This window comes from Diorhabda carinulata, chromosome 4, assembly GCF_026250575.1.
Source record: "Diorhabda carinulata isolate Delta chromosome 4, icDioCari1.1, whole genome shotgun sequence".
In the NCBI taxonomy this organism is placed as follows: Eukaryota; Metazoa; Arthropoda; class Insecta; order Coleoptera; family Chrysomelidae; genus Diorhabda; species Diorhabda carinulata.
The window spans coordinates 3,060,375-3,082,503 of NC_079463.1; the positions used below are offsets into that span (position 1 = coordinate 3,060,375).

Consider the following 22,129-nt stretch of genomic DNA (forward strand, 5'->3'; position numbering starts at 1 on the left):
ATTTCATTAGTCTTCCTACCATTAATATAATACTGGAGAATTGAGTTCATTTCAGTTTTCATATTTTCCCTCATTCTTCATCTACTCCATTCAATCTTAATCTTTTGTAAGCTATGTTGATATCAAAAGTTTAAATTTGTATCTTTGTTCGTTTTTTTGTTTTCGGTAACGTTTTTGAAGCGATATCTAAATTTTCATTATTTGTTGAGATGATATCATATCCAGAATTAAGATTCAATAATACAAATATGATCCACTTTTTAGTCCCAAAACATTTTAGGGATTCGAAAAATTACATTTTCGAAACTTTCAGCATGTCTCCATTATTTCGTATTTCAAATTGATCCGAAAGTACCATAATAAGTAAAATGAGGGCTTAAGGATGAGATAGGAAAAAATTAAACGTTGAGTATTGCTATAAAATTATATATTTTTTTAATTAATCCGTAAACAATAAGATAATTACCAATATATATACACAATTATAAGTGTGAAGTAAACAACAACAAATTTATCCAAAGCTACTATACAATTACACTTTACATAAGAGTGCATCTATTTAAGAACACTTAGTAATTGAAAAAATAAAGTTGTAGGGGTAATCATTCACTAAAAGAAGAATTTTACAGAAAATTTGTTACAAATTGTCTACTTATTGAAATATTACATTCTTTATGAGATTTTTTGTTTCTTCTTAGCTACAATTAATAGTAGAAATTGCAATTTAATTTTAATGCATCATAGCAGAAATATACAAAGGACCACATTGTTCCTACTATATAATGTATAGTCAAAGTAACAATCGAAAATTTTTTATTGTAATTAGTACAGGAGCTTTAAGGAAGGTAACAATAATTTAACTCAATAAAATTTATTTTATTATTATCAATATATAATATTATGTCTGTACATTTATACACAAATATATGGTGCAAGTTGTATAAATATACTTTATAATGTAAAAAAATATACAATCAACGTCTTTTCATCCAATTATCGTTGAAAAATATAAAAATGTTTTCATACAGGGTGTACCACAATGAAATAAGTCGAACGTCATACATCTAAAGGTTTTCAGTTTTGAGTTATTTGAATTGTTTATATACACAAATTTTTTTTTTCTAAAAATACCCAGTCATATGAAAAATTTTCTTCAACTTTTCAGTTTTTAGACCTTTTTATATGTTTTAAGGGATTTTAGGTTTCATAGGAGGTAAGTTTTTTCAACTGAAAAACTGAAAAATTACCTGAAACTAGCAAATTTTTCAAAGAAAGGTGTAACAACAAAATTCATGTTGCTTCTAAATCAAACTGTTCTTTTATTAACTTGAAAAAAAACATAATTTTATTGTAATTACATATAAATTATCATTTTTTTTTGAAAAAATCGTGGTATACCCTGTACATCAGGTAACATTCATAAATAACTTTAAAAATAAACAAAATTTGAAACCTTTATGGTATTTCAAATATTCTTCGGCTGTCACTTAGTCATATTGAGTATTGGTAGTCTTTCAGTACAGAAAGATGCCTCACCCCATATGTTTTATTGTCCCATTTCCTCTTCCTCCTCATTTGCCACTACAACTAGCGGTGAGAGAGTTCTTCATCCATATAATTAATTTTTTTTTTATTCTTTTAATAACCTGGTCAAATTTATAAAGTGTGTAAACTCAAAAGACATATTTGGAGACATACACTTTCAAATATTTATATTTAAATGAAATAGAAGAGAAAATAAAAAAGTGATTAATGAATTAATGAGAAGAATGAAACTGATTAAACCAATACTTATAACAAAAACTTAACAATACTTCAAGTTGAGACTTATTTTTCTATTTGGATTAAATATTAAACCGATACTCAAAATGAGTTTAATAAATATGATATAGAAGTGTTAAGGACAATTTGGAATGAGGAATAAATAATATGATGAATTGGAACAAGGCAGAAGGAATAATGAGATAGAAGTGTCAGGGATAAATTAGGACGAGGTAGAGATGTTAGTAATAAATCGGAATGAAGCTGGAAAATACAAAACGAAAAATGAAGAATACTTTTAAATTCACAGTAAAAAGGTTATGGGCTATGAGTGTTTTTTCATAAATTTTAGTAAAAATTTATATTTTTTGAAATCTTGTCATTTTTATTTACATTTTCTGAAATATAAAGTATTAAAATATATAATTTAACTAAATCTAAAGGTAGTTAGAATGTACTTATATATTTGTTTCGTGTTAAATTGTGTATAGATTTATTAGTAATATCAATTGAGCAATAGATACATTTAAAATAAAGTTAATTTAAAAAGAAAAGGTTTATAATACAAAAGAACGATATGGGAGAATTCAAATTTAATTATCGATAAGTATAATAATTAATATCTAAGAGTATATTGATATTTTTTTTTAAATTACGATATTTTAGGTGTGATTATGAAGGGGAAAACAAGTTTGATTCAATTTTAGAGGAATTCAATATTCGGCGAGGCGTTAGCCAGGAAAGTAGTTGTTTTCTCGTTTGAAGAACGGCAGAATACATTTTCGAAATATTGAATTTCGGTGTAACCTCATCTAGATGATTAACGAATTAAGTTATTGGTAAACTGTTGACTATAATTTTCGTTTTAATTTCAATATTTTTTTTTTCGGTCAAACAATTTCAATATAGACACTGAACTGAACTGGAAAAATGTTTCAGTAATACCCCACAAATCCATCTAAATATAATTTCATAACTACAATCATCTACCTAATCTAGAACTAAAATATTTTTACGCTATTTCATACGATTTAAAACATAATCCGCAGTCACTATTAAACCTTTTTGAAAGGGACTTTCTTGTATGAGATTGGCAAGTCTCACTGACTCTTGACAATGTTGACGTGCCAAAAATTGCGTTTGTTCCAATCCTCTCGATTTGTGAACTAGTTCGAAAGCTTTTTCTACATCACCAGGCTCTTGAAACCTTCTCATTATCATAGGATTCAATTCGGGATACTAGACAAAACATTTTTATTAATACGTAATCGTTTTTCCGTTCTATATGGTTTTTAATGAGAAATAGTTTTTGTACAATTACTATACAAGGTGTTCCATATGTCCTTTGAGAAAGGAAGAAATCGATTTCTAAATTTGCTGAAGCCAAAGTTAGAAAAAAAAAGTTTCGAATTTAACAAAGACCAAGTGACAGATATCAGGTTGGTTACTAGAGAACGAGTTTTGATTAACCAGTCAAATTTTAGTTTATTCGAAAATTTAAATCAAGCAGCTCGAAATTTATCCATGAATGAATTATTAACACCGTGTTTTAACGGTGGCAAGTCCGTAATTTAAAAAATTTTTTGTGGGCGGAATTTGAACTAGAAAATATGCTCAAATTTATTTCTGAGGGGGTGACAAGATAATATCCCGCCCCTGGTGCCACTAGACCTTGGTACGCCACTGGACATATCAGATGGATGAAAAAAGTCAAGAACGAAATTGTGGATAAAGTGATTTGTAAAAAAATAATCCTTCTTCCAATAAAAATTCATAGTGTACATAATTATTTTTTCGGTCCAAAGAACATATGGGGACACCCTATATTCTAATATCCAAAGAAACGAAGTAAATATTTATTTTTCAACTTTATTTACCTCAAATTGATTCATAATTGTTGGATATTTGATAATTACCAAAATTAGTGTTGAAAAATTCAATTTAAAGAAAATTTTATTATATTTTCATACTACAAGAATCAGTCAAGAGGTAAAATTTTAGGGCAAAGAAACCCACGGAAATTATTTAAATATTATATGTTACAAAATGTTAGAATATTTGGTTGATTTACCTTTTCGCAAGCAAACAATACAGGTGCAGTTGCCAAACCTAATTTCAAATCTGCAGCTGTAGGTTTACCCATAGCTTCAGAAGAAGATACAAAGTCAAGAAGATCGTCTACTAATTGAAAAGCAAGTCCTAGATTTCTTCCATATTGATACGAAATGTCTGTTAGTTTTTCATCGGCGTCTGCCAAAATTGCAACCTGGGAATTAAGCGTATACATGTACAGGTATATAAACTCTCTTCGGTCACAAACAAAAGGTATTAAATGTAATTTTATCTCCCAAGTTTTTTCTAAGGGTAGGTACCAGAGTTTTTCGAATAAATGAGATTATTAAATAAATTTGTTAAATTACAAAAACCACTATCTATAAACATCAAATTTTTTACATTTCATTAACGACGTTTCTCTTAAAAGTTTATGGAAACTACTTATAGAAATAGATGAATTCGACATCACATCACAGTTAAAACAAAAATCAGATAAGTTAAATCACAAATAAAACATCACAGTTAACTTCAATCCCAGATAAAACATCACAGTTAAAATAAACGTCAATTAAATTAAATCACAGTTAAAATAAACATTAATTAAGTTAAATCATAGATAAAACATTACAGTTAAATTAAATCCCGGATGAAACATCACAGTTAAGTTAAATCACAGTTAAAATGAACATCAATCAAGTTAAATCGAAGATAAAACATCACCGATAAGTTAAATCACAAATAAAACATCACAGTTAAGTTAAATCACAAATAAAACATCACAGTTAAGTTAAATCCCAGATAAAACATCACCGATAAGTTAAATCACAAATAAAACATCACAGTTAAGTTAAATCACAAATAAAACATCACAGTTAAGTTAAATCCCAGATAAAACATCACAGTTAAGTTAAATCATAGTTAAAATGAACATCAATCAAGTTAAATCGAAGATAAAACATCATCGATAAGTTAAATCACAAATAAAACATCACAGTTAACTTAAATCCCAGATAAAACATCACAGTTAAGTTAAATCCCGGATGAAACATCACAGTTAAGTTAAATCACAGTTAAACAACACAGTTAAGTTAAATCATAGTTAAAATGAACATCAATCAAGTTAAATCGAAGATAAAACATCACCGATAAGTTAAATCACAAATAAAACATCACAGTTAACTTAAATCCCAGATAAAACATCACAGTTAAGTTAAATCACAGTTAAAATGAACATCAATCAAGTTAAATCGAAGATAAAACATCACCGATAAGGTAAATCACAAATAAAACATCACCGATAAGTTAAATCACAAATAAAACATCACAGTTAAGTTAAATCACAAATAAAACATCACAGTTAAGTTAAATCATAGTTAAAATGAACATCAATCAAGTTAAATCGAAGATAAAACATCACCGATAAGTTAAATCACAAATAAAACATCACAGTTAACTTAAATCCCAGATAAAACATCACTGTTAAGTTAAATCACAGTTAAAATGAACATCAATCAAGTTAAATCGAAGATAAAACATCACCGATAAGGTAAATCACAAATAAAACATCACCGATAAGTTAAATCACAAATAAAACATCACAGTTAAGTTAAATCACAAATAAAACATCACAGTTAAGTTAAATCATAGTTAAAATGAACATCAATCAAGTTAAATCGAAGATAAAACATCACCGATAAGTTAAATCACAAATAAAACATCACAGTTAACTTAAATCCCAGATAAAACATCACAGTTAAGTTAAATCCCGGATGAAACATCACAGTTAAGTTAAATCACAGTTAAACAACACAGTTAAGTTAAATCATAGTTAAAATGAACATCAATCAAGTTAAATCGAAGATAAAACATCACCGATAAGTTAAATCACAAATAAAACATCACAGTTAACTTAAATCCCAGATAAAACATCACAGTTAAGTTAAATCACAGTTAAAATGAACATCAATCAAGTTAAATCGAAGATAAAACATCACCGATAAGGTAAATCACAAATAAAACATCACCGATAAGTTAAATCACAAATAAAACATCACAGTTAAGTTAAATCACAAATAAAACATCACAGTTAAGTTAAATCATAGTTAAAATGAACATCAATCAAGTTAAATCGAAGATAAAACATCACCGATAAGTTAAATCACAAATAAAACATCACAGTTAACTTAAATCCCAGATAAAACATCACAGTTAAGTTAAATCACAGTTAAAATGAACATCAATCAAGTTAAATCGAAGATAAAACATCACCGATAAGGTAAATCACAAATAAAACATCACCGATAAGTTAAATCACAAATAAAACATCACAGTTAAGTTAAATCACAAATAAAACATCACAGTTAAGTTAAATCATAGTTAAAATGAACATCAATCAAGTTAAATCGAAGATAAAACATCACCGATAAGTTAAATCACAAATAAAACATCACAGTTAACTTAAATTCCAGATAAAACATCACAGTTAAGTTAAATCGAAGATAAAACATCACAGTTAAGTTAAATCACAGTTAAAATGAACAACAATCAAGTTAAATCGAAGATAAAACATCACCGATAAGTTAAATCACAAATAAAACATCACAGTTAAGTTAAATCCCAGATAAAACATCACAGTTAAGTTAAATCATAGTTAAAATGAACATCAATCAAGTTAAATCGAAGATAAAACATCACCGATAAGGTAAATCACAACTAAAACATCACAGTTAAGTTAAATCACAGATGAAACATCAGAGTTAACTTAAATCACAGTTAAAACATCACCGATAAGTTAAATCATAGGTAAAATAAACATCAATTAAGTTGAATCGAAAATAAAACATCACAGTTAAAATGAACATCAATGAAGTTAAATCACAGATAGGACATCACAGTTAAGTTAAATAACAGTTAAAATGTGCCGACAGTAACTGGCATAGATTTTATCCGAAGAATATATCCAATATAAAAATTAATTCAAGTTTAATTTGTATTTAAGTATATATGGAGAATATACTCACAGCTTTTAAAGAATTGGCAATTAATGATGCTGTTTTCCGATAAGTTTTTTGTAAATAGTGTGCGAATCTTTCATTTTCTGTTTCTTTGGATCCCAACTGCATAAATTCACCTTGGACTAGATCTGTGACAACCTAAAATATTAAACAAAATACAAAAAAGTAGATATGGTTGATGATATGGCTGATCTATGGTTGCTAATCCTAGGTTCTAACCAACAAATTGAACCAGGAAAAAATAAAGTACGAAATTAAAATATCGAGTAGTGAAGAGGCTAGATAAAATAAGGAACGACACAATTAGACGCGAATTAAGTGCAAAAAATTGAGCAAAAACAATTGATATAGTCTGGATACATCATGAGATTGAAGGGGGAACAAAACAGTTAAGTTGATATAACAAAAAAGAACAGGCAAACCCAAAAAGACACGGAATAAAGAAACAGGATATAACCTGGAAAAAAACAACGGATTAAACAGGAAGCAAATGATAGAACCAATTGCCCAATAGCTGCATAACGTCATATGGAACTTACCTGACTTAAAACGGATGTGACGTCATTGTTTCTTAACCTAGCTATCAACATCGACGCTACTGCTAAAATGAAATCACCCGCCATTGTAACCTAGAAATTATTTAATTATTTAAAATGAGTCAAGAACATTACAATGTGTTATTCTCATTCGATATTAAATTAGAAGGTAAATTAACCTACGCTATTTGAATCAATTCCGAGTATAAATAATTGAAATGCAAACATTTCATTTATAATTATGCACCAATATTATTAAATGAAATCTCACGGTGCATCTAATTTGTGACAAGGTCATTATTACCTTGATTTATAAATAAATATAATTGTTTATAAATCCTAATGAATGACATTCGTACGTAATTATCATTTGGAAACAAATTGAATCTAATTAATTGATATTAATATTGTAGGAAAATCACTTTGTTAACACACATGTTTATTGATTGTTCATCTATATAAGGAATTTTGTTTTTTATTCGAAAGAAATTCAATAGCGAATTAAACAAGCATGTTATTGGTTAATACAACCCCTTCAATTCACATGAATCACAATTAAATTTTCTAGGGAATTGGGGATTCAACATATCGAGGGTGATTTTTAGGACTAGGCATACCACTTGACCCGGATTGACCAAAAAAACAATCTTTTTTCCGTATCTTAATACAAGTCTTTATTATCTCAGTCAAAAGAGGATTTGATGATGATACAATTGACGAATTTATGGTCCTCTGCTACGCTATTAAACATCTCTTTGGCGATCTCAAACCGACGATGTTTTTGCTAATTATTCAACCAAAATATGTTGAGTGGATCCATAAGGGATGATCTGTTATCTACTGGATGTCCACACAACGATTTTCAAGCATCCTTTTTTCAACTTTTTTGATGTTATCGTCGTTAATAGAGGTGGATAGGCGGTTGATCCGCATTAAGACTTAACGACCTCCACTGAATACTTTGCGCGTAGAAAAACTTTCAACGATTTCGAAACTATAACACAAATCTTTTTTTCTAAAGTTTTCCAAGTTAGTTTCCAAAAAAATTAGTACAAATATGAATGTACTTAGTGGTTTTGAATGTAATAAGTCTTCATACAACATAATCACGCTGAATAAATGTTTTTATCATTAAAGGAAAGAAGATTATTAATTTTTTGTTATAAAAAAACAAATTTTCATAATTTGCAACCTTGTATGCAGAATATTTTTGTTGGTTTTCTTTTAAAGAGTTTCGATCCACAGGCAATTTGTTATTAGCGTTTAACTTTGCGATAAAAATTGTAAAGTATCTAACATAACCTCTATTTCAGCAAGTATTTCGGTTTTTTTTTAGATAAAAATTTGTATGGAAAAACAAAAAACGATATATATAATGGACGCTTAAGGATAAAGTCATTTTATTAAAAAGTCAATACCAAACAATGAATATTAAATTATCTTAAAGATAGAAATAAGTATGTCAATATAGACTTCTTTCGATAATATGAATATAACCTTCACAAAACAGAAGAAACTGCCACTCCCTAATAACTAAAATATATTTATTACTATACGCAATCGAGAAGAAAATTATATAAAACTAGTAAAGTGTGAAGGGAATTGAAACACACAAACAGTACCGAATCAAGATAAAATTTTACATATATATGCTGAAATACTTAAAATTTGGGGTATAATATTAATAAACGTTACAAATATGTCGGTTCGCAAGCCGTACATATTCGGCCTTCCTATCCGTACATAAAAAAATCAACCTTGTAATTCGTTTATCGAAAAATCCGGGGTGAGACGCCTCCCCAGTAAAATATTAGGTAGCAGAGTTTAAACGAGGCTGAACCATCACCGCAATGGTCCACCAAATGAGGTGACGACTCCAAAGATGTTGAAGACAATCCACTAAGTGGTACTGAATGATCGTCGACTGGAAAAGCGCGAGCTAGCAGACATAGTAGTATGGTACATCGCATATTAACTGAAAATTTGGACATGAAAAAGGTGTGGGCAAGATGGGTGCCGCGTTTGTTCACAATGGAACAAAAACTGAGTCGTGAAGATGATTCCATCGAGTGTTTGATAATTTTTGCGCCGTCTATCAGATTACACCCAAAACAAAAGAATTAATTAATTGAATTGGGAGAACCGGCTCTGAAGAGGGCAAAGACTGTTTCATCTGCAGGCAAAGTCATAGCGTCGGTTTTTATAGAAAAACTATCAACGGCGATAATTATGCAACGTTTGAGCGAATAAATCAAGAAAAAACGGCTAAGAAGAAAGTGTTGTTTCATCAAGACAATGCACCAGCTCAACATTTGTTGTTGTAATATGCAAAATTAATGAATTGCTAACTCATGCACTCATGAGAACAGACAGACGAAATCCAGGAAGACCCCCTACGAGATGGACTGACGATATTAAGAGAATGCGGACAAATTGGGTAGCAACCGTTCAGTGCAGAGAAAACTGGAAGCATTTGGAGGAGGCCTATGTCCAGTAGTGGACGAGATAAGGCTGAATGACGAAGAAGATGATGAACTCATGCGCCCTAATCGCCAGATTCGGCACCATCAGATTATTTTCTGTGTAAGGAGCTAAAAGGACAGTACGTTGAAAAATAAATATACTTTGTTCCAAAATTTTTGTGTTTTCCTTGTTGGGCCAGGTGCTTCTAGGATCATTTCAACTTTCAAATTTTAAATTAACTTTTGATTGGATAACACCTTGGTTAAACGGTATTTTGTTGTTTCGTGTCCAAATGGAACAGTAGAGATAAAAAAAATTGTATATATGAAAAAGAAACTCCCCAAACCCAGAGAGGAAAAAATTGAGTAGGGCACATTTGAAGGTCAATAAAGGATAAGAGCTTTGAAGAAAAACGGAATTTTGTAAACGTTGTGAAAAATTTTTTAGGAAAGCGTAAATCGGAACATTACAAAGACTTTGAAGCTTTGGGATATAATAGATCTTCCTAAATATATAATCTGGACACTCGTGTGGATTTTTCCGGCAAATTTGTTCCACCAGGACATTTCCATAAAGAAACGCGATCAAGGGAAACGGAGTCAAAGAATACTAGCAAATTTTTCTTGGAGACTTAAAATAGTAGTTTTCCCAAAAGCCTAGTATCGATCGGGAGTCAAAAGGGCTGCCCTACCCTGTATAGAAAGCATCGAATAAATGACTACCTGAAAGTTTTCGTTAAAATAGTTGCTTTTATTTTGGGTAACGGTCAAAATTTGTGGTACGAAAAAAAGAAATCCCATCCCTGTATAATATTTTGTAGGCCGCCGCATTTTTTGTATTAAACAAAACGTGTTCTCTCACTAATGTAGAAGGTATAGAAAATAATCCGTAATCATTTAAAACCGGTATATTATTAAACATATTAGCAAAGACCGATATGACTACTAGAAAAGGTAACGGCAGACGTTGTATAATTTCGAAAATTTACAAACAGAAATCTTATGTAAAATAATAGTTTAAGAGAAAGCAAATATACATTTATTTGCGGTATATAATGGATTTGTTTTTATGAAACCAAAAACTGGTTTGTAAATTTAAATTTACCATATCCTCTTTCCCGTGTAAAATATTTACATGAATTATATCGTCACCCAACATAGGTTTCTATAAGAAAATGCTGAAGGCACGCATCCCACAGTCGATTTCCCTGAACCAGCATTTTCAGAAACTCCAGCAAAATCGCCGAAGTTCTCAAAACCAATAATCTTAAATACGTTTTCACTTCAGTCACATATTTTTTTAATGTAATTGTCTTCGAGCTATCAAATTTATTATTAAGGAAAATAATAATTTCATACTAGATGCCACTTAGTAAATTAGCTATAGTGAACTGGAAATGGACACTGTTGCATCAGAGCGTCGAAAAATGAGTCAAAAATCACGAATAAAAGTTCCATCATCACGTCAATGTAGAGGATATCCAACTCCTTGGGTTAGAAAGAAGACCCAAGAGGTTCAATCACTTTGAGTTTAGTGTTTTTAATTTAAAAGCAGATATTGTGTGTGCACGTTAAACTTTAGTGAAATCTATTTAATAGATCCTAAGGAACGCTGATGGAGTATACCTCCAGTTTTAAGTTTCAAACTCTATTAGATTAAGTTAGAACTTAATTGCTCTTACTCCATACGAGTTTTGAAGTATGAAAACGTTAAAAAGTGACCTCATACTAATTCAATAAGTGGGCGACATCTGTTGATTTTCTTTCAAACTTCACAATAAAACCAGAATACGAACTAGTTAGTGTTATTTGTAATTCTAATCTAAATAGTAAGATGATGTAATGTTTTTCGTATTTTCGTAGAATGTCTTTTACGTTGTTAATTTATTTAAACACTTAACTATTCACTTATCACTATCACTTAAATAATTTATTTAAATTCTTCGATTATTTTGCTAATTCTCTGTTCACTACGACTATTTGGTATAGATTAACTCAACTGTGCGAAATAAACTTATTTAATGCATCTAAATGTTCTTGATTTTAGGTCTCTTTTATTTTAAAATTTTTAAAAATTATGAAAAAAAACTAATTTTAGAACAGAAGAAACCTAAAACCAAGAACGTTTCGAAGTATTAATATATCAAAAGGTATAAGAAATAAGAAATTAAAGGAATTTAAACTTATTTATATACCCCAAATATAATTTTCGAAACTTCCAGAAAATTAAATAAACAAAACAAATAAATAGACCTTCCTAGAAATTATTCAAAAGAAAACATGTAAATAAACCGCCTGCTATAAAAACTTGAGATGAAACGAATTCCGTCATTCATAAAAAATAAGCGCCTTCACCGAATTTTTAAATTCCATTGTAGCTGGGCAGGGCAGGCATCCATAAGAACAAACGCATTTCTAATCTCTAACTACCCATTCAGATTAATTTTTATCTCGTGAGCAAGGGAAGTTAGAACTGACGTCTGTACTCTGTACACACAAATTTTTTCGTAATTTTATACTTTCGTGGTTCCAGAAAACCGAAAAATCATCCGATTTCGATGAATTTTTTGGTGAAATCTTCGTTTTTACGGCGGATTTACGAAAAAAATTATGGGAATAAAAAAACTTATATTAGTTGTAGGTCTTTAAATGTTCATTTTTTTTTAATATAATATACAGTTAATTTCCTTTATTTTTGTTATTTTGAGATCATTCATTGAAAATTTTATCCATGATTTGTTTGAAATACAAATAAATTATATTTTTTTGCCATTAAACATGAAAATATCAACTTTTGAAATCATAAATATTATTTTAAGTTACTTAACATTCAAGATTCATCAGTTGTACATAATATTTTTTTTTTCTAAATATTCATTTTTTTGTGTAGACCAAAGAAATAAGTATAATTTCACTAAATACATAAATTTTATGTACCATTACTAACGATAAAAGTTGATTTTCAAAAAAATTTATAAATAAACAATTATTATTTGATTTTTATTTTTCAAAATAATCGTTTTTTTTTTGTAGATTAACAAAAAAAACATATGAACTTCGTCGATTCTTGGCACAAAAGTTGTAAACGATTCCATCTCAAGAAGTGCATTTATGATTTTTATGATCTTTTCACATAAATTTGCCGTAAAAACAAAGATTTTTGAAAAAAATTCGTCGAAATCGGATGATTAGTCGATTTATGAACGATTATATGCGAAGAAATGCGTTTATAATCACATTTAAAGTCATAAAACCATATAAAATCTTGGAGTGAGATAAGTCCTATATTTTTTCACATAAATCCGCCGTAAAAACAAAGATTTTTGAAATAAAATCGTCGAAATCGGATGATTATTCGATTTATGAATGATTATATGCGAAGAAATGATTTTATAATCACATTTAAAGTCATAAAACCATATAAAATCTTCGAGTGAGATATGTCCTATATGTTTTCACATAAATCCGCCGTAAAAACGAAGATTTTTGAAATAAAATCGTCGAAATCGGATGATTATTCGATTTATGAACGATTATATGCGAAGAAATGCGTTTATAATCACATTTAAAGTCATAAAACCATATAAAATCTTCGAGTGAGATAAGTCCTATATTTTTTCACATAAATACGCCGTAAAAACGAAGATTTTTGAAATAAAATCGTCGAAATCGGATGATTATTCGATTTATGAACGATTATATGCGAAGAAATACGTTTATAATCACATTTAAAGTCATAAAACCATATAAAATCTTCGAGTGAGATATGTCCTATATTTATTCACATAAATCCGCCGTAAAAACGAAGATTTTTGAAATAAAATCGTCGAAATCGGATGATTATTCGATTTATGAACGATTATATGCGAAGAAATGCGTTTATAATCACATTTAAAGTCATAAAACCATATAAAATCTTCGAGTGAGATAAGTCCTATATTTTTTCACATAAATACGCCGTAAAAACGAAGATTTTTGAAATAAAATCGTCGAAATCGGATGATTATTCGATTTATGAACGATTATATGCGAAGAAATGCGTTTATAATCACATTTAAAGTCATAAAACCATATAAAATCTTCGAGTGAGATAAGTCCTATATTTTTTCACATAAATACGCCGTAAAAACGAAGATTTTTGAAATAAAATCGTCGAAATCGGATGATTATTCGATTTATGAACGATTATATGCGAAGAAATGCGTTTATAATCACATTTAAAGTCATAAAACCATATAAAATCTTCGAGTGAGATAAGTCCTATATTTTTTCACATAAATCCGCCGTAAAAACAAAGATTTTTGAAATAAAATCGTCGAAATCGGATGATTATTCGATTTATGAATGATTATATGCGAAGAAATGAGTTTATAATCACATTTAAAGTCATAAAACCATATAAAATCTTCGAGTGAGATATGTCCTATATTTATTCACATAAATCCGCCGTAAAAACGAAGATTTTTGAAATAAAATCGTCGAAATCGGATGATTATTCGATTTATGAACGATTATATGCGAAGAAATGCGTTTATAATCACATTTAAAGTCATAAAACCATATAAAATCTTCGAGTGAGATAAGTCCTATATTTATTCACATAAATCCGCCGTAAAAACGAAGATTTTGAAAAAAAAATCATCGAAATCGAATGATTTTTCGATTTTCCTGAGCGTTTATGATGACATTTAAAGTCATAAATCTATATGAAATCTCCAGGTGACATAAGTCCTATATTTTTTCACATAAATCCGCTGTAAAAACGAAGATTTTGAAAAAAAAATCATCGAAATCGTATGATTTTTCGATTTTCTAGAGCCAAAAAACGAGGGGACTCCATTATGTTCAATGCTGTTAAAAAGAGTCAATTTTCGTCATTTTTAGACAGATTCTTAAACACAACTTTTTGTTCTAACCACACAAACATGTTTGGGAAGTCACGGAAATGATAAAAATAAATAAAATACTATTAAATACACAATAAAACTAAACACCTTTACAGTACATTGTTTTATTTACTGCTATAGAAGCCAAATTCAACGCCATCTGGCGACACGTGAAGTTCGCCAATTGTACGATGTATTACGCAGTTTTATATTATAAATATTGAAGTAAATTATATCTGGTTGTCGATTTAAAAATAAAATTGGCATTTGTATGAGCGAAATGTCCAGTATTAGGATTTTCTCTATACCGTTTTCGTATTTCAAAAGTTTGCTTATTGTATACATCCAAAAATCACGCGAAAGTTAAATCCGTCGATCCGAAATTAAACGTTATTACGTCACGACTACTATCCTTTTAAGTTGGTCAAATATGATGAAAATAGATGAGCACGTGAAAAAATTTCAACGACAGACACACGTAGTCCGAGTACAAATTATAGTGAGATTTCATTAAAATTCAACTGATAGTGATGTCGTCAAATGAAAGTTTTTTGCAAGGTTCACGCATACGGAATCTTTCAAAATTAATATGACACATTCGAAAGACTCGAAGAAATCTTTTAAAATACTTTTGTATACTAGATGTCCAAAAAAAATGTGATTTCAACGCATCAACTGCTTCTTCAGGTAATTTATTTTTGGTATGCGGGATTAAAAAGAAATAATTGCGTGCCAAACAAAGACTGTACGTCGAATGACCCATCAATTAGATGTTTGATGACTATTAAAAAACGTTTTTGTTTGAATTGATGTGTGAAAACTCGTATTTTCGTCGTGGAGAATAATTCGTTGTCTGCGTTTAGTTTCTCAAATTTTCGCAAACGTCTTGAAAGATCCATACAGTCGATTGTTGTTAAGTTTCTTCATACACATCGATCCACGAATAGTTGACTGCCAAATTTTCATGCAATACTGTATATATACGAGTGGACCTTATGCCCAAGTATGCCTCAATCTCTCGGTATGTCACATCTTGCGATTTTGAACGACCATTACGAAATTCATCCTGTAGTGAATACGACCACGAGTCAATTCGGAAAACCAGCGAAAAAAGTCGAAGCGAGTTGATCGGTGCACTGCTTTTGGTTTAATCCAAATACCACTCGTAGCTCAACACGTTCTGAGTACGTTCACCATTAAAAATGTCAATATTTATTATCGCAATGTCAGATTTGACATATTCACATCAGCGTTGCCATATTTCAAAAATCGAGTAGCTAACCTCGTACTCTGGCCAGTACAGACTGGAGAGATAGACGTTTGGATCCATTGTTAACCAGGAATATGGTAATAGAAGTATTATTCGTCAGAGTTCTCGAAAAACGTAAATTTAAGAATTTAAGCAAAAAACGTGACCCTAGACGTCAGATTTGACATATTCACATCAGCGTTGCCATATTGCAAAAATCGAGTAGCTAACCTCGTACTCTGGCCAGTATAGACTCTCGCAATAGACATTTGGATCCATTGTTAACCAGGAATATGGTAAAAGAAGAAGTATTATTCGTTAGAGTTCTCGAAAAACGTAAATTTAAGAATTTAAGCAAAAAACGTGGCATTTACAAGATGGAGCACAGCTGCGTTGATTTCCGGCTTGGCTGTCATACACTTTGCTACATAAAAGTGTCCGGAAATCTTCAATTGGACAGACCTGAGGTGAATTTTAGTCAATTTTGAGCTGCACTTGAATAACGGCAAGACGATAATTCCGGTCAAAAGATTATAACGTCTTCAACGTGATGTTCACGTACGGAATCAAATTATTTAGTGAGACAGGCTTTCGGAATCTACAGTTTCCCCCCTTACTCGATCCACATGAGGTCTGAATATCCAATTCGACGAAATTGCACACCAGATTATAATTTTTTTGCTTCTCGATGACAGCATATTGGTATGTGTGCTAATTAGTTTGGTGTGTAGGACACTCCAACTCTGTCTTTTGCTTTTTATACCAGTTTTTCTGCTCTTTCTCTAGAAAAAGTCTTGGTTTTCCTCTTTTTGAGAGATTAAGACGTGGTATTCCTTCTCCACCCTATGGTAAACGCTTTTGTGCGAAATATTTTTGTTTCGAAAAATGCGAAGTGTGTCCAATCCACTCAACCTTTTAATGCAATTGACATAAAAAGGGCTTGTCTAACTGATGTCCAGAAAATAAACAATTTGTTGTTTATAAAGCCATTTCGATATTGTATAATTATGATAAATCAAACTCCTAAATTTTGTGCAAAACATTCGTCACTAAAAAGTTTAGATCTTCAACTTATTAATTTTTGCTTCTGGGGTTTCATATAAAATTTTCCATGGATTTTTTCTTTATGAAACGATGCAGAAAGTGTTTACAGAAAATATTGATTATTCACTTTTTATAAAAATAGATTGACATGATAAGAAAAAAAAACGTAGAATTGGAATAAAGGAGAAATTTATAAATATGTTCACTGAGCTAATAATATATGTTGTAACATATTATTTCAATTATAAACTATATGTTTATAAATAATAATAATTAAAAAAAAAGTGTTAACTCACTTTTTTGTGATTCCATCTAACGTTTACGCTCGGTTTACCTCTTCGGAAATCTGATTGATCTATTACATCGTCATGGACAAGTGAAGCCGTGTGGATCATTTCTGATATCATCGCTACTTCTCTTTGCGATGATAAAAGACCACTGGATCAAAAAAAAAACATATACATTTTTGAATTTTATCCGATTACAGTCATATTCGATCGCGTGTACGAGACATAGAAATAGTCAGAAGTTTATAGAAACTAATGCTGCTACAGACAGGTTAACGACTGTCAGCTGTCAAGCTTGAGGCACAGAACAACATCCTAAGAAGAAATGCAAACTTAGGTTGTTATTCAGTGGAAACAATATGGCGGATTTATTTTCGATGCTAGTGCCTTCGATGGTACGTGGCGGAACTAATATATTTTCGCGATTCATTTGAATTTACAACACAGAATATCTACTTTTATCTATGTTATTCGATTCTCCCGATACACCGATATCAACGAATTTTTTATATATTTCGAATACTTTATCAAAGTCAATTGTTTTTTACATTTAATTAATCATATTGGTATAGGATGGACGTAAAAAACCCAAAAATTATTTGTATTTAAACAATTTAAAAGGACATTTACACAATTATATTAATTATTTCGAAAATTACAAATGATTCGATATTCGAAAAAGGTGAAAGTGTGACAAAGCGTCTTTAATCAACGACGATAATGTACCATGTGAAAGAGAAAACGCTAACCTAGCTAAGTCGTCCAAAATTGTTAATTATTCAATAAAATATTCGTTATCTTCTGTATATCCATATAATTGTTCATAATTTACGAATAATCGATAGAAAATTTTTATATATAAAAATATTAGATAAATTTCTAACCTGTTCTCTTTGTACATGTGTGAATTGATTGCCCTTGCCATTAATATAGTCACCATAGGCCTGATCGCTTTCCCATGTCCATCGAAATAATATGTGGCTATTTCGTATAAATTATCTTGGAATGTATTTCGTCTAAGTACCTGGAAAATAATTATCCGCATATATACCCCGTATCCCGATAAATTGGTACGTTAATTTCCAATTTAAAATCAAAAAATCATTTGTCATCAATTGTGTGAGGTGTTTGTGGAAAAAAATCTATCGACTATCGTCTGGCATTTCGAGAAACCGCTTATAAGGTTTGTGCAAGGTACGTACCGAAAATTCTGACAAATAACAACAAACGGCAACGTGTGGAAGCTACCACACAGCGATTAACATCCCTAATTGGAGAAATACTTAAGAGGGACTGAAGAAGATTGTTCAGAACCCGATTTTTAATAACGATGTTAATTTTTATTGCAACGTTAACTACATCGATGTTAAATTAACAACTGTTACGAATAGTTGTATAGAATTACCGCACGTGTCGAAAAATAAGAAAAATTTTCCAAACACCATGCCAATAAACATGTTTTTCATTATGAAAATTCGTTGGGAATCATATTCATGGACAAGCCTCGTTTTTTTGGGATCATCTAATTTACTTTTTATTATAATCAAATCGTCGGATTGTGGGAAGGGAAGTGATTGATAATAAATGATAAATTTTGATAATCCTTATAAAAAAAGAACCCGGATTTTTTGAAAATTACTTCTTACAATCTGAATTAATGAATATCAACCATTATCTCATACACATTTCAACAACTTGATCTTAAAACTATATAGTACACGGAAGTATAAATCTGATCCTTTTAGTGTAGTTAGTAATACCAAAATGTATACTTGTTTGTGGTGTTGGTCTATTATCTATAATCTTTACAAAAAAAGAAGAAGAAGAACCTCATTTCTAATATAATAACTGTACATCTCACTAGAATCTTCTTTACTGCAACCCACTATTTCATTTGTCAAAATTTTGACGGATCCGCCAAATTTAAAAATCCAATCGCCAAATTTCGTAACGCTACCACCAAAATTTGCAATGTTTTCAATTTTAATTGAATATTTGAAATAATAATAAAATAAAATCACACGTGTTGTAGTTATGTTTAATATTTAACGTCGTATTAGAAAAATATTGTTTGCGGCCATTTTCACTCATATTTTTTTGGTTTTCTTCTTTTCACTGCCCCTGTCATTCGAAACCATATTAAAATATTATAAATACAATCTGGAGGCAAGCCAGGGACACGAGTTTTCAACATCGAAGAACCGTCACAATTTTTTCACGGATGAGTTGTTTTGGGACCTATGGTTTTGCAAAATGTGCGGGGTTATTGGTCTACTAGTACAAATACCAAAATATCTTTTTTAATAATGTGTTTACTAGAAGAATAGAAGAAGATTCAACCAATTATTTTGGATGTTACATTTGAAAACAGTACAAAAAACAGGCATCAGTAATTTTATGGAATATGTCAATTCAAAATTTGCGGAATATTTGATACCAGGACAAGATATGGTGATAGGGTGTCTCGGGGACTTGATGCAAAAAATTCGGGAGTGAGTAAATGACTCGAATGCTGTGGCATGAAAAAATTTTCTCATACGACAAATCGTTTCGGAGTTATATGCATTCAAAGTTGCGAAATCAGAACTTTTTTATATATTGGAACATATGAAATGAAACCTGTACAATCTAATGATAGCGGAAATGAATTTTTCAAACGATTTTTCAACAAGAAGATACTCTATGTTTAACTCGATATAATTTATAGTTTAGCGGATATGTAGACTTTTAGATCGTTGAAAACTATTCGCCATAAAGAGATATACTAAAGAAAATTATCATAAATTGTAATTATTTATTGAAAATACTTACAGGAGGTCTTGAAACATCGATTAGAAATATTTGATTGTGTTTTTATACCTCCTGTAAGTATTTTCAATAAATAATTACAATTTATGATAATTTTCTTCAGTATATCTCTTTATGGCGAACGGTACAAAGTCTATATATCCGCTAAACCATACATTATATCGAGTTAAACATAGAGTAACTTTTTGTTTAAAAAATCGATTGATTTCTGCTATATTTGGATGTTACGGATTGTTAACCATTGGGCGCGAGCCGCCCCTGCCCTTCAGATAGTGGTGTAGTATTATTTATACCATCAATAACACTACATGAACATAGTAGGGGTCGTACAAGAATTTTTTGCCGAAACAACCTGTATACATGGAGAAGATCACACCAGAGTAGATGGAAGCCATTCCAAAGGAAACCTTCAGAATTGCCGCCAGTAATTCCGATACCTGAAGGAATTAAATCCACACTTACATACGATGAAAATAATTATGTGAGAGTAAAGGTCATTTGGCATTATACACATAAATGAAAAATAATGTACGTAATCGATTGGTTTATAAACATTCGGTGTACAACGAGTCATGGTTTAATATGTAGAAACAATTGTAATTAAACGCACCATCGACTTTTTTTTGTAACATATCATTAAACGGAATAAGATTTGCTGTCAAACATTAATTTTCTCTCATTAAACGCCCATTTTCCACACACATGACAATGACACAAAAAAAACCGTAAATAAGCTAAAATTCTTTTATTTATAATTATTGTAGTATTAGTATTTGCTAATGGAAGACGCAATTTTCAGTTAATATTTCTCAATCTCCCGTATACGTAATGCGGTTATACGCGCGCACACATAATGTAATATATACGAAGGTTATTCAAAAAGTAAAGAATATTATATCACTTATACAAGGTGTCCAAAAAGAGTATCGGGTATTTGTTTTCGCGCCACATTCGAAACGGAGCGACGAAAGGGAGCGGGGAGGGGTTCGTGGCGTCCGCCATTTTGTGGAGTTTTAGTCAAAATGGAACAGTACTCGGTGACGCATGGCGCATTTTGCGTACGAGCGTATTATCGTAACGGTGATTCAACGTCTGTATCGTGCGGAATATCGTACACGCCACGCCACGCCAAGTGACGATAACATTAGGAAATGGATCGGGATGTTTGAGAATACAGGTGCGACAGTTACAATTCAAAACTCTGGTCGCCCTCGTTCAATTCGCGATGGAGAAACAGTTGAAGAAGTAGTTGAGGCGTCGGTTCGTTAAAATCCGTCCGAAACCGTTAAACATCAAAAAATCGTCCTTACATTTGATTTTAAAGGAAAATTTGCATTTAAAAGCCTGTAAAATTCAATTGGTTCAAGAATTGAAGGATACGGCCTATGCTAATCGACTGAATTTTGCGAACGAAATGATGCAGCGATTTCACAACTTTGAAAACATACTGTTCAGCGACGAAGCAAATTTTCACCTGAATGGTCATGTTAATAAGCAGAATTGTCGGTACTAGGCAGTCGAGAATCCGAGACGAAATCATGAATGACCCCTGCACAGCCCAAAGGTCGTTGTTTGGACCGCTATGTCTGCTAAAGGAATTATTGGTCCTTATTTTCAAGAAAATCAACGAGGCCGAGCAATCAATGTGAATAGTGACCGTTACTGCGATATGTTGCGAAATTTTTTGGTCCCAGAGTTACAGAAGTTTGCAGGTTTCAACTCAAGAACGTGGTTCCAGCAAGATGGGGCCACTTGCCATACCTCGAATGACTCGATGGAAGTTGTGAATGAATTATAACCTAATAAAGTAATTTCGCGAATGGGTAACATCAACTGGCCTCCCAGCAGCCCCGACCTTAGCCCGCTTGACTATTTTGTATGGGGATACCTTAAAAGTAAGGTTTATCAAAATAATCCAACGAATCTAACCCAATTGGAGGAAAACATCAGGTCAGAAATGGCAGCAATATCAAGAGCTTTGTGTCGACGTGTTTTGGGTTGATCAAATGTGCGTTGCAATTGAAAAT

The 22,129-nt window shown here is 30.8% G+C and overlaps 1 protein-coding gene across 1 annotated transcript in view; it reads right to left on the minus strand.

Annotated features, from left to right (window-relative positions):
- Positions 1–412: 412 nt before the first annotated feature.
- LOC130893320 (all trans-polyprenyl-diphosphate synthase PDSS1) overlaps positions 413–22,129 on the minus strand; it is a 33,332-nt gene continuing 11,615 nt past the window's right edge. The window contains exons 3-8 of the mRNA XM_057799325.1: positions 18,179–18,318; positions 17,304–17,445; positions 7,370–7,459; positions 6,837–6,968; positions 3,833–4,027; positions 413–3,000 (exon numbers count right to left, since the gene is read on the minus strand). Of these exons, the coding sequence (XP_057655308.1) occupies positions 2,779–3,000; positions 3,833–4,027; positions 6,837–6,968; positions 7,370–7,459; positions 17,304–17,445; positions 18,179–18,318 (921 nt within the window). The 3' untranslated portion in view covers positions 413–2,778. The remainder of the gene's footprint in view (positions 3,001–3,832; positions 4,028–6,836; positions 6,969–7,369; positions 7,460–17,303; positions 17,446–18,178; positions 18,319–22,129) is intronic.